Source organism: Eretmochelys imbricata, chromosome 4, assembly GCF_965152235.1.
Source record: "Eretmochelys imbricata isolate rEreImb1 chromosome 4, rEreImb1.hap1, whole genome shotgun sequence".
In the NCBI taxonomy this organism is placed as follows: Eukaryota; Metazoa; Chordata; order Testudines; family Cheloniidae; genus Eretmochelys; species Eretmochelys imbricata.
In genome coordinates, this window is record NC_135575.1 from 116,004,861 (window position 1) to 116,026,252 (window position 21,392).

A 21,392-nucleotide genomic window follows, 5' to 3' on the forward strand; every position below is an offset into this window, starting at 1 on the left:
TACTCAAACTCATGTCTATACTACATCACCCACATTAATTAGAACCACACATCACAAAATTGCACAGGGATTACAATATTACATCCAGTCTGCATAAATCGAATTCCACTACCGACCAGGTCACAAAATGGCTGCACTTTCTAATCTAAAACTAATTTGCATATTGTACACATGGACATTTTTTTTTACTTGAGTCACAATAATGCATGCAAGTTTGTTTTTTGTAACAAATTTTGTAATTTGCTCATGCTACCTAGATTCAAGAGAGCCTTTTTTGAACATTTGCAATTAACAGTTCCAGTGCATGCATATGGTGTATACAGGTAAGTAAACATGCAGTTTTTTCACATTCTAAAACTATGGCAGTTCAGGCCATATTGTGCTGCCTGCATTTTATCTGTAATGCAGTGTCTCTTAAATGTTTCAATCCCGTATTAATAGGTGGCATTACACATAACACCTATATAGCAGCATAGCTAATACAGCTTGTGATTAAAAGTGTTTAAAAATAGCTAATAAATCAGATTATCTTGAGGTATTATTTCTTGCAAGTCAAAATGGAGAGCAAAAATCAACCCTAATTTTTAGTTTATGTATACACTGAAAATAGCAACAACAATAAAAATAAGCTTTTTGTAGCAGACATATTCCATCTTCACTATTTTGCTACCTTTGGTAAATTACTGGGGCAGATCTTGAAGTTAAAAACCCATGTTTAGAAATAAGTGCACGCTTCACCCACTAAATATAGCAGCAGACTTTGTGCCCCTACGCAAAAACATTTTCTCATATCTAATTTTAACTTTACATATAAAAATAACTTGGAGAAAATACAAAAGAACATTTTATTTTAACATGAAAATATCACAAAAATTAGTAAGCCTGAGATGTAGGGTTTTGGTGAAAAACAAGAGGCTTGTAGTGTTTTGGCTGCTGATAAAGATGCATGTATTGATAGCTGGGGTGAAAAGCAGAAGAATGCACTTATTTCTTCTGCATGTCAGTATCTTCAAACACAGTAAGCCACATGCACCCTTCTTTCCTTATGTAGACGCTGGTTCACCATGCTTAGTTCCAGCGGAAGTGGATCTGACGTGGGCGGTCAGCCCCCTCTTTTACCAATGGCTTATGGAATTCACGTCCTGCACGAGAGTGGATGTTTGCCCAGCAAAACTCACAGTAATACTGCAGGCAAGTGACATTGGCACAAAAGAAAGGAGCAAACTTTCCACCACATCGTGCACCCTGGCATTCATCACACATCTGGTCATCCAACACATATGGCTTTACCTCCACCTGTTGGGAAAAAAACAAAAACAAAAAACAACCAACCCTAGTTAATGTCTTGTATTTCTGCATCAGAAAAGATTAAGCATTTTCAATTCGTTTTATGGTTGCACAACAAAAACAAAACAAAAAAGTGCAAAAATCAATGTTACAGTGAGATATGCCACAGGAACACATATCCAGATCATAATGTTAGAAATACACAAATGTTTTTGTGGACAAGTGGAGATTGCAGTCTAGCCCTTACATGGTGAAGTGTAAATTAAACCAGGAGGAGAAAATGAAATGGGAGCCTTGGTCACTTTCACATTGCCCAGTAACATTCACTGGGAGCAAAAAGATTGTGTGTGCAAATCATTTTACACACACTTTGTTTTGCTTCCAGTTGCCTTTACCAAATTCACTCCTACAATACACATTACTTCCTACTATTTATTGAGCAAATGTTGTGCTCAGTGCTTTCAAACATGCTTCAAGGAGCATACACTTTGAACAATACTAGGTTTGTTATAAAGGACTGCTTGAGAGTATCCGGCTAATCTATATTCATAGAATCATAGAATATCAGGGTTGGAAGGGACCCCTGAAGGTCATCTAGTCCAACACCCTGCTCGAAGCAGGACCAATTCCCAGTTAAATCATCCCAGCCAGGGCTTTGTCAAGCCTGACCTTAAAAACCTCTAAGGAAGGAGATTCTACCACCTCCCTAGGTAACGCATTCCAGTGTTTCACCACCCTCCTAGTGAAAAAGTTTTTCCTAATATCCAATCTAAACCTCCCCCTATATTGTTGATAAAGGTTAATACAGAAGCACTGGTTGTGAAAAATATCAATGTTCAAAAGGGACCGCAACATGACCTCTAAAGGGTATGTCTACACTGCAGTTAAACACCCACTGCTGGCCCATGTGAGCTGACTCGAACTTCTGGGCTTTTTAATTGTCATGTAAATATTTGGGCTCAGGCTGGAGCCCAGGCTCCAGGACCCCACAAGCAGAGAGGATCCCAGAGCCCAGGCTCCAGCCTGAGCCCAAACAGCTACACTACAATTAAATAGCCTGAGTCAGCTGACAGTGGCCAGCTGTGGGTGTTTAACTGCAGCATAGACATACATTAATTATGCACACATAATTTTGCACACAATTATTTGATCATGCAAGAATCTAGCTTGTATGCAAACCAGAGTTACACTTACCAGCTTGCTCACATCCTGTTTTAGAAACACAAATGATTGTTTGCACAGATCATTTGTGCAAATTAACAGCCATTTCAGGAATAAGACATATCAAATTTGTGGCCACCAGCCTTGGTGATACATTCCTTTAACTCCTTCTATAACTATTTTAACTTTTACACAATAGATTGTTAATACACTGTATTTCTAGGTGGGTTTTTTTTTGGAAAACATTTAAAATGCCATCTTTGCAACTCTCAGACTACCAGACACCTGTTTTGTATAGACAGTTTCCCCACTCCCGAACACATCTGACTGTCAGAGTGGAAAAATGGCAAGTGTCCAATGGTTAATTTGCATTAGGTCTGTGTAACTGAACTGTAACAGAGAGAAAAAAGAATTTCAAAACAAAATACGAAGAAATTGACCACATCTTTAAAAAAAAAAAAAAAGCATTGTTCTCCACATTTTCCTCACTTTATAAAGAAGACATACCGCTTGTTGTCTGTCAAAACAGTGTTGCCGCAGTTCATACTCACAAAGTGATTGAGATAAAAGGATTGTTTATCTATATACTTTAACATTAGTAAGAAGCTACATAAAGATGGTATCCCTTCTGGAGCTAAGCAGTCACCCTTACCCTACTAGTTTCATACTGCTGAATGAAACAGTAAAAACTTGAATTAAAAATAAAGTATTTAAAATGTATCCTTAAACATATGAGAAAACTGGATGCAGCATGGACAAAAAGCTGCCACTCAGATGCATAATATTAATCAGCACACCACTTACCTTTAAAAAATGTGTTCTAATAAGTAGGCAAAAGTATTTCTGTTGCAAGATAGCTAAAGTTATTATATCACTTGATGTGAGTAATCGATGTAAACTCTTGAAAATGAAATTAATTTTAAGTCAGAAACGCACTATTCTTACAACAAATGCTAATCAAATTAAAAGAAAAGGGGAACCAGCAATCCTTAAAGTTAATCCCCAAATGTTTTACATCAAAAGTCTTTTTTTTTCCCCAAAGTGATCATCATTCCTGACTGGTCTACAGTACATAAAAAAATGTTGTGGAAAAAAATAGGAAGTACACTCACTGCGCTAACCTGTATTTTTAATGCAAGCTCTACAGTCTGTATCACTGCAACAAGTCGCTTTTCTAGGAGTTAGACTCAAAGCTTTTAATATGAATAGGTACCTCATGCAATAGTTATCTTTATAATTTAAAGCAACAAGTGAAGCACTGTGTATTTCAGTAAGAATAAGTGTGTGTGGGCTGAACTTCAAAATTCAAGGATCTCTGACTATCTATTGTTAGGGAGAGTGCTGTCATCAGATGTGTGCCAATGGCTCCTTAAACTCTGAAAGAACCCCAAACCCTTCAGTGGTTTCAGTTCAACCATGAAAATACTGAATCAGTGTATTAACTTATAGAATAGGAGAGCATTTCTTTTTACCCGTTTGCACTTTCTCTCTTCTCCTTTTCCTCATCTCCATGCCAATTAATGAGTTTGGGCTTTTTAAAAAACTGAGACAAGCAAGAAAATAGTGCATAATTAAAAAAAAAGATGACTCAAATAATTAGGAAAAAAGCCCACTAAAATAATCACCTTCTAATCAATGAAAGATCACACCTAACATAATCTAGTACCAAATTAGAATACAAACCCATGCAACTATGGATGTACAAGACTGGATGGATGTTACCTGGTTTACTGCATAAATGAAGAATGTATGGCAAGTACGGTATATGTATCCAACCAGTAAAGATAGCCCATACCTCAGAGAGAGACCAACCGACCATCTTCAAGCCAGAGTTACAGAAACGGAGTGTCAGAGAGACACAAAACTGTATCTAGAGATGTAGAGATGCATTCCATAGTGGACCATCTCACTAGGATTCCCCCAAATTTCCTGATGGGAGGCAACTTAGGTGGTAGGAAAATACACTGCTTTAGGTAGGATGCATCTTCCTACTGAGATAGAAGAGGCTGATCATTCCTCATGTACAGAGAGGATCACTCCTGGGGATGGGATTACACAGTTGAAATGAAGAAACTCTGGTCATAGGGGATTCAACCATTAGAAATTTAGGGATTGTCTATACTTTGAGTTAGCGTGCAGCAAGCCATGGTATAATTTATAGAGCACTAGTTTGCTGCGCACTATCTGCAGGCTGAACCCCAGTACAGTGTACTAAAAGTTCCATAGTGCATGCTGATGCAACATTTTGGTGCATTGTAGCAGGGATCACACAGCATTTAATACATGGCTAGCTAGTGCACTGGAAAGTCACACACCCTCGCTTGCCAAGCTCTCCCTTGCTGTGTAAACAATCTCATAGATAGTTGGGTATATGGTAATTGTGACATCTGGTTATCTGTCTACTGAATGCAAAGGTGGAAAATCTCATGAAACATCTAGAGAATACTGGTAACAAGCTTGTGGTCATAATACCTGTACATATTGATACCAATGATGTAGGAAAGTGTATGAGTAAGGACCTGGAAGCTAAATTTAGATTGCTAGGAAGTATGCATAGGTCCAGAGCCACTGTCATAGCTTTCTATGCAATGCCTCCAGTTCCACATGCTGGGGCCAGCTAAACAGGGAGCATTGAGACCCTGAAGTTCATGGATGAGAAGATGGTGTAAAGAGGAAGGCTTTAAATTTACTAGGTCCTGAGGAGCATTTTAGAGAAAGGAGAGCCTATACAGAAGGGATGGGCTTCACCTTAATCACAGTGAAATCAGCCTGCTGGAACATAAAATGATATTTTGGGGGATTGTTCAAAGTAGAGCTTGGGGTAGGGGTTAAGGAAAACAAAAGGCATCTCTGTATCAAGTAAAGGATAGAACAGAAACAACAGCTAAACTGGGTCAGGCAGAAGTCAAGTTCACAGAGGTAATTTCTGTTAAAATCAACATGATGTCAGACTGAGGAGTTAAATAAAAATAGGCACGTGGTCAAAAACTACAAATATTTATATTCAAATGCAAGAATGCAAGATGAAGAGCACAATTACATGAACTAGAATGTCTGCCAATGGAAGAGGACCTTGGCATAACAGAATTACAGAAACATGGACGAATGCAAAAACCGAAACCAAACATGGATACTACAATTCCTGGGTGTAAATCATATAAGAAATACATATTAGATTGTAGAAACAGGAGAGGAGTGCCACATCTAAAATATTCCATAGAATCTATTCAGATCGTCCTCACCACTCAAAAGTTATAACTCCAAGTTATAAGAATACAAAGCAGGGTCTGTACTACTACAGACCAGAAGGAGGAAATTGATCTCTCTCAATGTTCTGAACTCAAAGACCATAATAAAGTCTAATAAAATTATATTAAATGAAGACTTCAACTACCCTCATATAAACTTGTCAAATATCTTAGTGGGACAAGAAAAAAAATCATCAACGCCTTCTTAAATAATTGGTTTGTGGAACTGCTAGGGTTACTGAGTAAACAAGAGAAGCTCATCTCAACTTAGTCCTCAGTAACACACAGGAGTTGGTCCAAGAAACATCTACAGTTGAACCAGTAAGTAACAGTACACACAATAAAATTAAATGCAACATAACTGAGGGGAGAAAGGTACCACAAGCTGAAAAAGGGGACTTCAAAAAGACCCTAAAGTCAAAGCTAAAAAAGTTACAATCCTAACATTTAGCACAGATGCTACTTACAAAAGAAAAAAAAAAAAAGACTCAGAAAAATGCAGATTTAAACGAAAAAGGAAAGCAGGAAGCCAGAAAGTAAATCAGTATGGCTAAATGGCAAGTTTCAAGAGGTTACTTAAATAACACAGATAAACTTTCAGAAAATGGAAAATCAATGTTAATGAAAGACCAAAGACTACATCAGACACTATGTCAGAAGAAAATTAAGAGGGATCAAATGGAATTTGAAGAGCAAATAGCTAGAGGAAAAAACCCAAGCAGGTTATTTGTTGTTTAGTAACAAGCTTCCCCATGATTGCCCTCATGTTCTAAAAGCCTTTATGTTGAGTCTTGATTAATTGTAGTTATATCCAAATGATGTTTGGGAAGCTGAAATCTTGTGGGTGTACACTGTATCCAAATACTGTGGTTTTGATCTAGGTATTTGTTGTTCTCTGCCTCCACTGTTTAGAAATCTGTGAGCACATGCCCACATCAGTTTTACCTTAGATTTTTATTTTTCCCTTCAAGTATTTAACTCCTTCCCCCTAAATTATATTACTTCATAGAATCATAGCATTAGACAGGACCTCAAGGGTCATCTACTCTAACCCCTACAAAAATACAAGATTTGTTGGGGTTAAACCATCCAAGACAGATGGCTATCCATTCTCTTTTTGAAAACTTCCAGTGAAGGAATTTCCACAACCTCCCTAGGCAATCTGTTCCATTGTCCTACTGTTCTTACAGTTAGGAAGTTTTTCCTGAGATTTAATCTAAATCTATGTTTTAGTTTGAACCCATTGCCTCCTGTCCTGTCTTCTGTGGCAAAAGAGAACAACTTTTCTCCATCTTTTTTATGGCAGCCTTTCAAGTATTTGAAGACAACGATCATGTTCCCCCTTAATCTCCTCTTTTCCAAGCTAAACATATGCACTTCCTTCATATTTTATATATATTATATAAAATCACACACACACACACACACACAGAGGGATCTCTGCTATTCCAATTGCCTTCTTGGCACCCAGAGGCCCTTCAAAATTTCTGGTGACCTAAATGCCATGAAAGAGAACAGTCTATTCAGAAGTTAAAGCTTCTTTTCACAAGTGTAGAAACAGGACTCATGAGCAAAATGATGTTCTTTGTCAAGCTTTTCATTTATTTTAGGATTCTTTCCCACCATTCCTTTTCCCTTTTCCAAAAACATAGGTATCAGTCCTTATGAGCAGCCTTATCAGCAACTATTTAATGTCTTAAGAAAAGTCATCTAATTTGAAGCTAACAGAAAATAATTAATTACATTTAAATATTGCTCACTGTGACAGGGTGCACTTGTCCTGCACTGGACAAGTTGGGGTTAACCTCGTACTTTGGGAGAGGAAGCCACGCCCCCACACCTCTGCTGGGAATACTCCAATTGGAGCGTCAGTATAAAAGGGAGCAGCCCAGCTCAGTCAAGGCTGACCACCGAAGTGAGAAGATGCACGCTCCAGGCTCCTGCCCAGGAGCTGCTGGAGCCTAAGACTGTGGAGGCCAAGCCTGCCGAGATCAGGACAGTCATTTGCAGACACCCAGGTGACACTGGAACCATCGGGAGCTTCACAGGCCAGAGACCACACCACTGGAAGACACAGTAGGAAGTAGCCCAGGGGAGCTAGACATTGATCTGGTTGTAGGACCGGGTGTTAAGTCAGTGTGGTTTGGACGGATCCCCACTGACTCAGAGGCAAATACACTTGCTGCTAATAGGGCCTTGGACTAGGACCCAGTGGAGTTGGGAGGGTCTGAGCCCCCTCCCCTGGCCACCTTCCCCCCCCACGGGAGGTGGACCATCCTCTTCTCACCTCCAAACCCTGCAGCCCTGTGAGGAAGAGCAGCCATATTGACTCTTGCGACTAGGCCATGCAGCCTTGCAAGAGAGAGCAACACAAGAAAAAATTAAAATCTAAATGTATATTTAAATTTCCTTTATAAGGTCAGTGGCTATCTATACAAATAGCATTAGAAAATTAATTATAAAAAATATTGCATTTCTTTAGCTTGACCAATATTTCCATGCACTATTTTATATGAATAATTCAACCAAAAAAAAAAACAAAACCCACAACAACCCAAATTACCTTTGATACATCTCACAAGTCTATGGGGCAAAGAATCAGATAAGGACAGCATTAACAAATGGCCAAACCTAACAAAAAGTCATCCTCATGAAGTTTTATATTTCTGTCAATTTGGAAACAGTAAATGTAGAACTGAAAATATTAATTCTCTCAACAGCAGCTTATTGGATTGGGTAAAAACTACATTGTGAAGAAAAAAAATCTTTAAAAAGACCTACTTTGAAAAACTATTCAGTAAAAATGGCATTTTGAGGAGCATTATTTTTATTTCAGTGTCCCAAATTAAGTTTGTTCACTATACATATCAAAGGATTTTTCTTCTAACTACAAGCCGTGCAAACTCATCATAAGGTCTCAAAGTCAAGCTGTATTCTTTTTGGCTCATGTATCAACACCACAAGTAAGATTTGCTGGCTAAAGTTCCAATCTTTCTATTAGAAATGGGTGTGCACAGAGCCATTACTTTTAATAGAACTAGCATAGATATAAGGGTTTGCCTATTCAGAAGCAATAGCAGAAGAGAGGCCCAAATTGTGCCTCTGGATTACATCCACACAACCTTGTTTCCTTCAATGTTTAGTTTAAGGATGAGACAAAAAACGAGGGGGATTATGACAGCAGTATACAAAACACAGAAGGTATCTTGGATGCTTGGATTTACCTTCTCTCATAGCAAAAGAACAAAGGGACAAATCAATGAAAATGAAAAGCAATAAAGCAGATCTTTTGTTTGAAGTCAAAAGAGATATAAAACCCCTCATGTTTCAATGCAGAAGTCAACCTCTAAATTGGCAGGGGTTAGGTAATATTTCCTTTATGTGCCATTTATTCCATAATTGTGCCCAAACCCTCCTCAGGACCTTCTCTTGGTGGCAGAGACAGGACATCAGACTAGATGGCCCATTGGTCTGATCCTGTATTGCTATCCCTATGCTCCTGCAAGTGATGTTCCTAAGCTAAATCATCTGGTAACAAACAGGCGGAAGAGAAAGATAGAAAACCTCCCTTTAATTAAAATTGCATTCAAGTTGCATTCAAATACATACCCAATGAACAATAAAAGACACTGAGGACATACGATGATCTGTTCTGGACAACTAATTTCTAGTGGCCTAATTCATCTTTCATTTAAAAAAATGAAAACCTCAGGAGATTTCTGCTTCCTAGTTTAGTGAATTAGTTTCACAGCTTCATTACACTTTCATTTACCATAGTTACAGTGAAAAAACTAATCAAAGCCACAGAATGGAGAATTTATATATTTGAAACATTTAACATCTACAAGAACCTTACAGTTAGAAATACTGATTTCTTATGTGAAATGTAATGCCAGAAATTAACAGTCCAACAGCCATAATTAACCAGGTGTTAATGTGGCAAACAAACAGGCAATGTTTTATGCATCTGACACTCTTCATACAGGACACTGAATTTAAAACAAAGACATTAAGTTCTTTGCCTTTTGATATCTCTCAAATACACCCTGGTCCAAAAACTTACTTAACCTCAGTGTACTACTTACGTAAAACATAAGGGTTTTAAAGCTTTCAGAAACTGTGATCCAGTATTATACAGTTTTTATACTACATTTTATTACCTTCAGAAAATTGTGTACACAAGCATCTGTCGAAAGTATGAGATTTAATTCCCTTTATGTATTTAGAAGTAGTACTCTTTTCTATATATCAGTATTTGGACGAAAGCACAATATAAAAGCCCCAAACAAACAAAACGAACTAACTGGGATCCCATTATGCAGGGGAATGTACAAACACAGGGGAATGTAACTAATTTGAAATGAAGGAATAATTGAGTGTAATGAACAGTAGAATCAGCAGGATAAAATAATAAGGTCAGATTACATAACTTAGCTATTGTGACAAAGTTCCTCCTCTGCCTTGGTGGGTCCTGCGCTTATTGGCGAATTTCCTTGCCTCAGCGATTCACGGCAGCCCTCAGTTTGGCCACTTTTGCTAGTGGCTCAAACCTGCCATTCACTCAGCTACCTCATCACTGGCCAGCATGGGAAAAAGGAAGGAGAACAATCCCTGCAGTCTCTGCTGATCCACCATGTGGGTAGGGGAACAGACCAGAGACCTTCCCTTCTGGTGGAACCCACAGTCCAGGTCAACTCCTCCTGTGTCTGATCAGGAGTTGGGAGGTTTGGGGGGAACCCGGGCCCGCCCTCTACTCCGGGTTCCAGCCCAGGGCCCTGTGGAATGCAGCTGTCTAGAGTGCCTCCTGGAACAGCTGTGTGACTGCTACAACTCCCTGGGCTACTTCCCCATGGCCTCCTCCCAACACCTTCTTTATCCTCACCATAGGACCTTCCTCCTGGTGTCTGATAATGCTTGTACTCCTCAGTCCTCCAGCAATACGCCTTCTACTCTCAGCACCTAGTGTCTCTTGCTCCTAGCTCCTCGCACCAACACCACAAACTGAAGTGAGGTCCTTTTTAAACTCAGGTGTCCTGATTAGCCAGCCTGCCCTAATTGATTCTAGCAGCTTCTTAATTGGCTCCAGGTGTCCTAATTAGCCTGCCAGCCTGAATTTGTTCCAGCAAGTTCCTTCTTATTCTGGAACTGCCCCTGTTACCTTTACCCAGGGAAAATGGACCTGCTTAATCTGGGACTAACATATCTGCCTTCTATATTGGCTGAGTCGACCATCATGACACCAGACCAGAAATATAAACACAATGCAAAATGGGAGGCCTTTAAACACCAGTTGATATCTAAATTTCCTGAACATAGATATGTTGCGGATCATTTGAACCACTTGAATGTGACTAAAAAATAGACACACTCTTAAATCATATCTATTCACTTTTGGCATATTTGCAATGGTCTACCATCTGATCTGTTGTAGGCTGTTCAACACCTTTTATGGAAAATTTTGTACTGGGTATAAAAATGTTGGGATAAGGATGTGAATCAGATGAACATTTGTCTTCTGTTAATATATGTAGAGTTAATGACTTAAAATCAATCATACAGGAAAAAAAAAAAACACTCTCCTGTAGCCATCTGGCCTGACCCTGTCACACTATGTACATAATCTGATCGTACTAGAATATTGTTTTCCTTTAGAAAAAATGAGAAGCTATCTTAGACTACTGATCAACGTGGCTATCACTAGCTTCATGATTTTCTGTACAAATACAGCATTTCAATATAAATTTTACAATAGCTCTATGGGTCTGATACCAGATTTATCAAATTCAAGTCGCATAATCAAAGCAGCTATCTTGCTTAAAGTTTGTTTCATTTTAAAGACATGTCTGAAAGATTAGGCCCATATTTTAGATTCCCCAAAATCTAATATTAACAATAAATATGTTCTAATAGAGAAGAAGAAAAATGTTAGCAGTGTGTTAGCATTTAAACATTCTTCTGCAGTGTTTACACCCCAATACTATAGCACAGGGGTTGGTAACCTATGGCACGTGTGCCAAAGATGGCCCGCAAGCCGATTTTTAATGGCACGCTGCTGCCTGCTGGGTCCCAGCCGCCCGCCCCGCTCAGCCCACTGCCAAACCCAGGCTGGTAGTGGGCTGAGTGGGGCTGGCGGCCAGGACGCCGGCAGGCAGCAGTGTGCCATTAAAAATCCTGCCCGCCCCGGCCCACTCTTCTCCGCCCCCCTGCCCTGCAGGGGGCAGGGTGAAGAAGCTTGGTTTTGCCGGCTGCTGCTGCAGGGCAGGCAAGCTCCCCCCACTCTCCTGCATCTTCCCCCAGCGTGCTGGGTTCCTGCCCTTCCTCCTCTCCCTCCATGCCACTAATCAGCTAATGGCACTTGCGAGGGAGGGGGAGAAGAGGAGCCGCAGCATGCTCGCTGCTCTGGGGAGGAGGCGGAAAAGAGGTGGGGACGGGGCCGTGGGAACGGAATCAGGGCATATCCCCTCCAGCCCCTTGCCGTGAGCCACTCTGGGCAGGGCACTGGGAGCAGCCCCACGACCCTAGCCCACACTCCCAGCCCTCTGCCTTGACTCCTGCACCCCCCTCACATACTCCCAGCCCTCTGCCCTTACCCTTGCATCCCCACACACCCCAGCCTCCTGTCCTGACCCCTGCACCCCCCATGACCCCAGCCCTGACACCAGCACCCACCCACACATACCCAGCTCCCCCACACCCCATGCCCAGACTCCTGAACCATCCTCACATGCCCCCAGCATGTGACTGACTCTTGCACCCCCCACATTCCCACCCCCAGCGTGAGCACCGAACAGGAGCTCCTGCATCCCCCCCTACATTCCCACTTGCACCCCTTGCACCAAATGGAAGCTGCCCAGGTAAGCACTCCACACCTAAACCTCCTGCCCCAATCCTGAGCCCCCTCCCTCACTCTAGCTCCTGGCCAGACCCTACACCCCAACCCCCAGCCCTGTGCTCAGTGCACTCCCACCCTCAGCTCAGTGCAGAGAGAAAGAGAATGGGATAGAACCAGGGAGAAGGTAGGTACCCACTCTATGTGGGCAGGGCTGGGATCCCAGACCGGCAGTGGGCTAAGCGGGGCCGGCAGCTAGGACCCTGGCAAATGGAACCCCAGACCAGCAGCGGGCTGAGCCGCTCAGCCCACTGCCAGTCTGGGGTCCCAGCCGCCAGCCCGGGGTTCTGGCTGCCGGCCCTTTGCCAGCTGGGGTCCCGGCCGCAGGCCCCCGCTCAGCGTAAGATCAGCATTTTAAATGAAGCTTCTTGAACATTTTGAAAACCTTGTTTACTTTACATACGAGAATAGTTTAGTTATATAATATATAGACTTATAGAGAGAGACCTTCTAAAAAACGTTAAAATGTATTACTGGCATGCGAAATCCTAAAGTAAAGTGAATACATGAAGACTCGGCACACCACTTCTGAAAGGTTTCACAACAACAATCTGAAAGTGAAACTGACTAGGAAACAAAATTGAAATTTACTAATCTATTCTCATTAATCCAGAAGACTAAAATGCAAAAAAAACAAACATAAGCGTTTAATAGATAAATTCAAGGTTCCAATTATTCAGAGATTAAATTGCAGTAAGTAATATGTAAAATGGAATTTAGGAGGACTAACAGATTTTGAAGAGGAAATAGCTGAAATATAAAAAAATCCCAAGAGATTTTTCAAGTATATCAGAAGCATAAAGCAGGCACACAAATCAGTGGATCTTCTGTATCGTCCAGGGACAAAGGAGGCAATTAGAAGAAGATAAGAACATTGCTGACAAGCTAAATAATTTCTCTGCATCAGTTTTCACCTCAGACGATGTTATGAAGATAACTACACCAGAACTCCTTTTTTTCTGGAAATAAAAGATAAGGTACTATCAGACATTGAGAAATCAGAAGAAGAGGTGTTGAAACAAGCGGATAATCTAAAAAGCAGTAAGTCACTATGTCAGGATGGTATACATCCAAGAGTACTGAAGAAGCTCAAGGATGAAGTGGCTGAACTGCAAGCAAAGAACATGCATTCTTCTCATTAAAAGTAGGCTTAAGGACTGAAGGGTAGCAAAAATTGTACCAATACATAAAAAAGGTTCCAGGGGTGATCCAGGTACAGACCAGTATGCCTTACTTCTGTACCTTGTAAATTCATTGAAATTACAATTAAAACCAGAATAATAAAACACCTAGAAGATCATATGCTATGATATAGTCTAACCAGCATGGTTTCTGCAAAGAGAAATAATGTCTCACTAATCTATTAGAATTCTTTGAATGGATCAATATAGTAATAGATAAAGGAGAAACTGCTGACATTTATTTAGATGATCAAAAAGGTCCCTCACAAAAGGCTACTAAAGAAGCTAAGTAGCCATGGAAATATAAGGGAGCATATTGTCTTGGATTGAAAACTGGCTAAAAAATAAGGAACAAAGAATAGAAATAAATGGTCAATTATTATTATAAATGGCGAAAGGCTAACAGAGGGTGCCTTAGGGTTCCATACTAGGAACGTTCTTTAATATTTATTAATGATGTGGCTAAGCAGAGAAGTGGCAAAATTTGTAGATGAGAAAGTTATTTAAGTTAGTCAAATCCAAAGAATAATGTGAGGAACTTCAGAGGGACCTAACCAAACTAGGTGAATGGGCAACACAGTGGCAGACAAAGTTCCAGGTAAATAAATGCAAAGCAAACACAAAGTGGAAGGAAAAATTTGAATTATGCATCCACCTTACAGGGTTGTAAATTACTTTATTAACTCAGTAAAGGTACCTGGGCATCATTGTGACAGATCAATGAAGACTTTTGTGCATGACACAGCTGCAGTCACAAAAGCAAACAAGGTGTTAGGATGCATAAGGAACAGGATGAAGAATAATACAGAAAATATTATAGTACCATTTTATAAATCAATGCTGTACTCCTCATCTGGAATACTGAGTGGAATATCCACCTCAAAAAGTGGATAGCAGAATTAGAGAGGATTCAGAGAAGGGAAATTAAAATGTCAGGGGCATGGAAAAATTCATATAAAGAGATATCGAAAAGTTTGGAATTGTTTACCTTAGAAAGGCAAGGAATAAAAAAGGACCCAAAATAAAAGTACAAGAAAGAAAGAATGGTACAGGGAAGATAGACTGGTGCTTTGGTTCTCCCTGGCTCACAACACAAGAACCGGGTGACATTCAATGAAACTGAAAAGCAGTAAATTCAAGATTGGTAAAAAGAAATACTTTTTCCAATCACGGCGTAATGCAACTGTGGAATTAGACTACCACAGTATGTCACAGAAGCGGAGAACTTAGAGGGCATGGACATTTATACGGATAACAAGAATATCCAAAGTTATATCAGTTAATGCAAGCAAAGTGTTTTGGAACACATACACACACACACACACACACTCTCTCTTCAGTGCTTAGAGCCATCTCTGTTGGGGATAAGGAAGAGAACTTCATGGGGCATATTATATCAGATCTGCCTCATGTGAGATTCTAGCATCTTCCTCTGAAGCATTTAGCACTGGCCATTACAGAAGACAAGATACTGGACTAGATGGACCATTGGTCTGATCCAGTAGAGCCATTCAGAAATTCCTGTTTCAGTTTCCCAGTAACACAGCTAAGGAATATTTAAACAGGATTCATAATCTGACAATATGCCTTCAATGTTCCTTTAGAAAAGTTAAATGACTATTATTTATCACCATGGCATGATAAACTTACTGTCTACCCATTTATGGCCAGCATCACCATAATATCAGAGTTCCTCATAATTATTCATGTATTTATCCTCACAACACCCTTGTGGGGTAGTGAAGTGCTATTATTCCCATTTTGGGGATAGGAACTGAGGCAGACACAGATTAAGTGACTTGTCCAAGATCACAAAGGATATCTGTGACAGAGCAGGAATTGAACCCTGGACTTTAGAGTCTCAGCCCACAACCCAAACCACAAGGTTATCCTTCTTCCCACATAAATACCTATTAGCCAAAGGGCTAAAAACCTATTAGCCAGAGACGGATACGGAAGATGAGAAGGGGAGGTCTCACCAATAAAATTAATGCCTTCATGAAAAGTCCAGTCCACTCTCTTGCCCCACATACAGAATTGCTGGGAAGGAGGATTCAGTCACAGGACCCTACCTGAGGGCTTCAACTTCTACTTCATCCTCTAGTTAATAGATGTATGAAAAATGTGAAGCTATTCCTCAGTCTTCTCTGTTTGCTTAAAGCAGTGGTTTTCAAACTTTTGTATTGGTGACCCCTTTCACATAGCAAGCCTCTGAGTGCAACCTTATAAATTAAAAATACTTGAATATATTTACCACCATTATAAACGCTGGATGCAAAGCGAGGTTTGGGGTGGAGGCTGAAAGCTTGCGACCGCCCACGTAATAACCTCGCACCCCCTGAGAGGTCCCGACCCCCAGTTTGAGAACCCCTGGCTGAAAGGAATAAGGCATTCCCTCTCCCCACAACAGCCAGGAGGTTCTAATGAGAGGTACTATTTTTCTCTCAGTCTTTGGCTTGCTATAATGGAGAGGGAATCTCCACTACTCTAACCTTCCTCCTCTTTACCCAGATTCCCTTTTGGGAACAATCTCTCCGTGATAAAGCTCCAACAACTGCCACTACCAATAGTTTTCCAAAGCAGCAACATACTGTACTTAAACTGACATCATTTATGTCAGTTTCCTTGCTGCCCACATGCTTCTAAATAGCAGTAGTGAAACTGACCAATCTTATCAGTATCATTTTGATTTTTGCTTTGGGAAGCTATGAGCAGCCGTGGATACACAGGAATTGTCCATCTGCAAACTCAGGAAGACAGCACTTCACCGGTGCACATTTAAAAAGCTGTCTCTACAATGTTAAGAGTTGGCAATATCTGATTTTGGGTGTCCAGCTTGAGGTCCATTGCGCCAGATTTTCACAAGTTTTGAGCACCTACAACCAATGGAAACTGCAGATACTAAGCTGCTCTGAAAATCAAACCTAAGGCGTCTCAGTGTAAAAAAGTGTCAGAATGGTAGAAGATTCCAAAAACCGTGCTAGTTTACTTTGAATAAAAGGAAGAAAAACTAAGTGCATTTTTCAAGCCCTTTGACCTTGATGTCAAAAAAGGAGCTATGTCTCTAGAAGAAGAATATATGGTATAGAGTAAGTCACAAGAACAAACTGCTGCTTTGCTGAATATATATTGCACATTAAGGTTTTTATTTCTAGAACTTCAGCAGTTACATGACTATTAAAAAAAATGTAACTAAGAAGTTAGTATCAAAGCCAAACCAAATGCAACTTCAGTGAATTCTGTGAGGTGTGTTTTATACCTTGCCACTCATTTGCAGAGGCACGTAATAAATGTTTTAAACAACTAATTCTCTACAACTTACTCGTTTATCGATATCGCCATGCTGAAGTTGAACAAACCGAGCACTAATGGCAGCAATATAACTCTGCTGATTGGAAAATGCAACACGCCCAGCACCTTTGGGGTATTTGAGCTCAGGGTCAGTATCAATTCCTGCATAACAAACTCCACCATAGAGACGGTCCATTATCATAGCCAATTCCACTATGGAGGAACAAAAGAATACAACAGTATTTTAAAATAAGCAATGTAAATGCTGTTAAATGTATTTTTATTTGAAAAATAATAGAAAACAAAAATCAGTCATTTATTATGTCATATGTACTGTAAAATACAAACCAATAATTTAGGAAGTATATATGGAATATTTCATAAGAATACTTAAAATATCAATTTTCACAACAGTGGCCACATCCCTCTCAAGTGATTTTATAAAGTCAAAACTCAGTAGAACCATGAGCCACTGCAGCCCGGTGTGCCCTGGGGCTGAACTCCAAGAGGATTTCCTTCATGGGATGTGAAAAAGGATTTCTGGGCAGACTCAGGGGCTAATGAATGCATGGACTGTGAACTGGGTAGAATTCCTACAAAATCCTTGTGTACATGTTGTAGCAGGCCACTATTATTTGGCTGTATAAATGCTCCATATTCTGCCTCCATTTGGTGTAGGGGCTTCTATTCTTCAAACCCCCATACAAAGTTTGCTTATCTGGACTTTGTGAGTGGGAACAGAATTTCATAAGAATTAATTTCAAATGTATAAATCAGATATTTTGGCAAACCATTCACGGCAGTTAAATGTCCAGTTCAGTTACTGCAGGTGATTTAATCTGTATGTATTGAAATTTTACTTTCAGGACATAGTTGATGCACTTGGAAATAGGGTATGAAGCTGTCAGCTGATGGTGCTGTTGAATAACAGTGTTTATTTTAAATAAACACATCTGTTGGCAAATACAGTAAAGTGAGCTAAAAGTCTTACTACTTTAGTGAAGACAAGATAGTCATCACATTAATGCCACAGAAGCTCAGTTTCAGCAGATGATATTAATATGACAAGCAGTAGAGTGTTTGTTTAGTTTACTCAAACAATGAACTTTGACCAAGTAACTGGAAGCATTTCTACTGAAGTGATGAAAAAGAATCACAGCACTGTTTGGAAGAAGAAAAAGGCCATACTATATTTTTGCTGCAGTGACAACAAGCATAGTGTTTATATTATGGCTAAAGATAATTTTTTTTGCAAATGAAAAAATTCCATGAGGCCAGGAAATTCTAGGCCCAAGAATTAAAAACTGAAGAAGATTTTTTACACCCAGATCTTAGATTGTCACTTTTTTGGCTCTCAGTTTCCTGATGGATTAGTGGAGGTCGTGTGTCTTCCTTCTGACTGCTGTTCTTTCTGCGATGGAGTTATGCTACATTACAAGTTCTGGTATCATAAGTGGCACTCCTGCAGTCCCTCTAGTAGGTGCTGGGATTTCTAGCACATTGCACTATGATTCCATTTCATACAAACTGTTGACTGGATGGATGCCATGGGATGCTCTAATAGACTACTAGTAAGACTGGAACAGCAGTAGTAAAATTCTGAGCAAGTTCAAGTGCAGTAATGGGGGCATGGACCCTCCAACCTATACTTTTTTTTTATATATATAAACAAAACCAACCTTTGAGTGATACATTTTATATTAAAACTTTGCCAAGTAATATCAAGGAATTTCCTATAGCTTTAACTTGGATACAACCATGAAGTTCTTGATGAGTTCTGATTTTAAGTAGATATAAATGATGAGTAGTGCTTTGTGGCCAAAGCCCACCTGGAGAACCTACAGGAGAGAGTGTGTAAATACAGGGAGATATTTCACAGTCTACCATCCAAATATTCTTGTGTATAAATCTTACACAATATGTAACTTTCAATTTATTACAGACAATAATATACCTTTAAAAATTGCCACATTATATACCAGTTTTATACTTACCAGCTCTTAATGGCCTAGGGACACCTCCAACGAAAATTGTTTTTCGAGGATCAAGCGGCTGTGAACCATCCATCACAAAGTCACTATCACTTAAGTTCCAGGGACGAATCTGAACCTATTTAATAAAAAAAGAAAATTGCATGCTACTTTAAGTCTCATCACATTACGGTCTTAGCATGTTCATCAGTCTATATAAACTGTCAGCTAGTCACAGTCTCATTAACTGAACATGTCTAGTTGCTCTGTTTTAATCCTATTAATTCAAGATACTGCGGTTTTTTAAGTCATTCAGTTGTCCCAGATGTGGAACTCTAACAACGGTAGTTTGCTTTTGATTATTTTCACCATCATCATCATCTCAGGAGCAGCTTTAGACAGATTGCAGCTATAGCCTGGAGGACATCTACTATTTACTTACTGGCTTGTCCTTGATAGTAGGACTGGAAACACATAGATAGAGCTTTCCATCTTCTTCAATGCAGGCATCAATCAGTGCCTGAACAGAGCTCTCCTCTTGGAAAAGGAGGAACGCATATCCTGAAGCAACAACAACAAAAAATTAGCTGAAAGCGTGCAATTTTTTCTCCTATGCTCTTCACAAAAAGTTTCTTCTCCATGTGAACGTATTTATTTGCAAAGCAAGGTTCAATGTGGAACTAATTTTCTGTTTAGAAGTCAGACAGCATCTTCATCTATGTAAATAACCTCCATGGCCAATTACTTTAATACCAACCTGAAATCTCTTTGTAACAAAATTCTTCATCAATAGCTCAATCCTTAGTGTTCTTCTAAAAGAGACCATCAATCACACACTACAACATTTAAGACAACATTTTACTTAAGACCCAAAAACACATTTCACTGCTAGCAGTAGGCATTATATGATGAAAATCTGATTTGGCACAAAAAGGCTAATCTCAATTCAAGAGATCAGAGCAAAGTACTCTGTTGCATAAATGACCTACCAAGCCTCCCGAATACTATACAAATAGGAATTTAAATGCATAATTAATACTATGGGGGGGGGGGGAAGCCACTAGAAAAGCATTTTAATGGTTCTGGTTTAATAATTTAATTTAATAATTACTTTTTTTTTTTTTAAACCAGAGCAACTCCACAGTTAGGGTTTTGTTCTAAAATATATTTAGAAACACAAAAATGTCTAGTTTTTCTCTAAAGTAGAGTGTTTTTCTCTGAAATACGTTAACAATTCAGTGTGAAAATTTTAGTTCGTTTTTATGCCATACATTTTCTATGCAGTTTTAGTTACTTTTACTCTGTAAATTTTTTAACAGGATTTCTTTGAAAATGGGCTCTGGCTGAAATATTTCCTTCTCAGTTCTCCTATTCCCTGTTGAGCGATATTTCTTTAAAAACATTTTTTTTTTTTTTTTTTACACAAAACTTGATAGAGAAGTGTATCCTGTGTAAATCAGGTGCAACCTGAAAAGATTTTCTTTTTATAAAAGTGACAGGATTTAAGATAATTATTAGTAATCCTGTAATAATTGACAATTTATGCGCTGTGCACACAAACTGTTGACTGTTGGCTCATATTCCATTTGTGATCCATTATAACCCCCAGATTCTTTTCTGCGCTACTACTCCCTAGCCAGTTATTCCCTATTTTGTAGTTCTACATTTGATTATTCCTTCATAAATATAGTACTTTGCACTGGTCTTTACTGAATTTCATCTTGTTGATCACAGACCAGTCCTCCAATTTGCCATACACTAACACAGTAACCATGTCAAAGAAAGAAATTAGGTTGGTCTGGCATGATCTGGTTCTTGACAAATCCATATTGGCTATTACTTATCACTCTATTATTCTCCAAGTGATAATAAACTGATTGTCTAATAAATTTGTTCCATTATCTTTCCAGGTATCAAAATTAGGCTCACTGGTCTATAATTCCCTGGGTCCTCTTTGTCCCCCCTTTAAAGATAGGTACTATGTTTACACTTTTCCAGGCCTCTGTGACATCACCCAGCATCCATGAGTTCTCAAAGATAATTGTTAACGGTTTCACAATTGCTTCAGCTAATTTCTTAAGTGCCCTAGGGTGAATTTCATCAGGTCCTGCTGAACTGAATACATTTAACTTACCTAACTATTCTTTACACTGTTCTTTCCCTCTTCTGGCTCGTGTCCCTTCCCTCTTTTTGTTAATATATCTGGTTCTGGTCACAGTGAACTTTGACAGTGAAGTCTGAAGCAAAATAGGCATTAATACACTTCAGCCTTCTTGATGTAATCTATTATTAGCTCTCCTTCCCTGTTAAGTAGAGGACCTATACTTCATCTTTCTCCTAATGTATTTATAGAGCCTCTTCTTAT

General features: G+C 39.4%; 1 protein-coding gene across 7 annotated transcripts in view; it reads right to left on the reverse strand.

Moving 5' to 3' along the window:
* CPEB2 (cytoplasmic polyadenylation element binding protein 2) overlaps positions 1-21,392 on the reverse strand; it is an 84,925-nt gene that overhangs the window by 2,693 nt on the left and 60,840 nt on the right. For 5 of the 7 annotated variants that reach the window (XM_077815833.1, XM_077815835.1, XM_077815834.1 and 2 more), the window contains 4 exons: positions 19,470-19,588; positions 19,052-19,166; positions 17,089-17,270; positions 1-1,296 (listed from right to left, as the gene is read on the reverse strand). The exon at positions 1-1,296 is cut by the window's left edge and continues 2,693 nt beyond it. In XM_077815833.1, coding sequence (XP_077671959.1) covers positions 1,069-1,296; positions 17,089-17,270; positions 19,052-19,166; positions 19,470-19,588 — 644 coding nt within the window. In that variant the 3' untranslated portion in view covers positions 1-1,068. Of the gene's footprint in view, positions 1,297-17,088; positions 17,271-17,396; positions 18,896-19,051; positions 19,167-19,469; positions 19,589-21,392 lie in introns of those variants that run through there. The other 2 variants (XM_077815839.1, XM_077815838.1) reach the window with 2 other exon arrangements.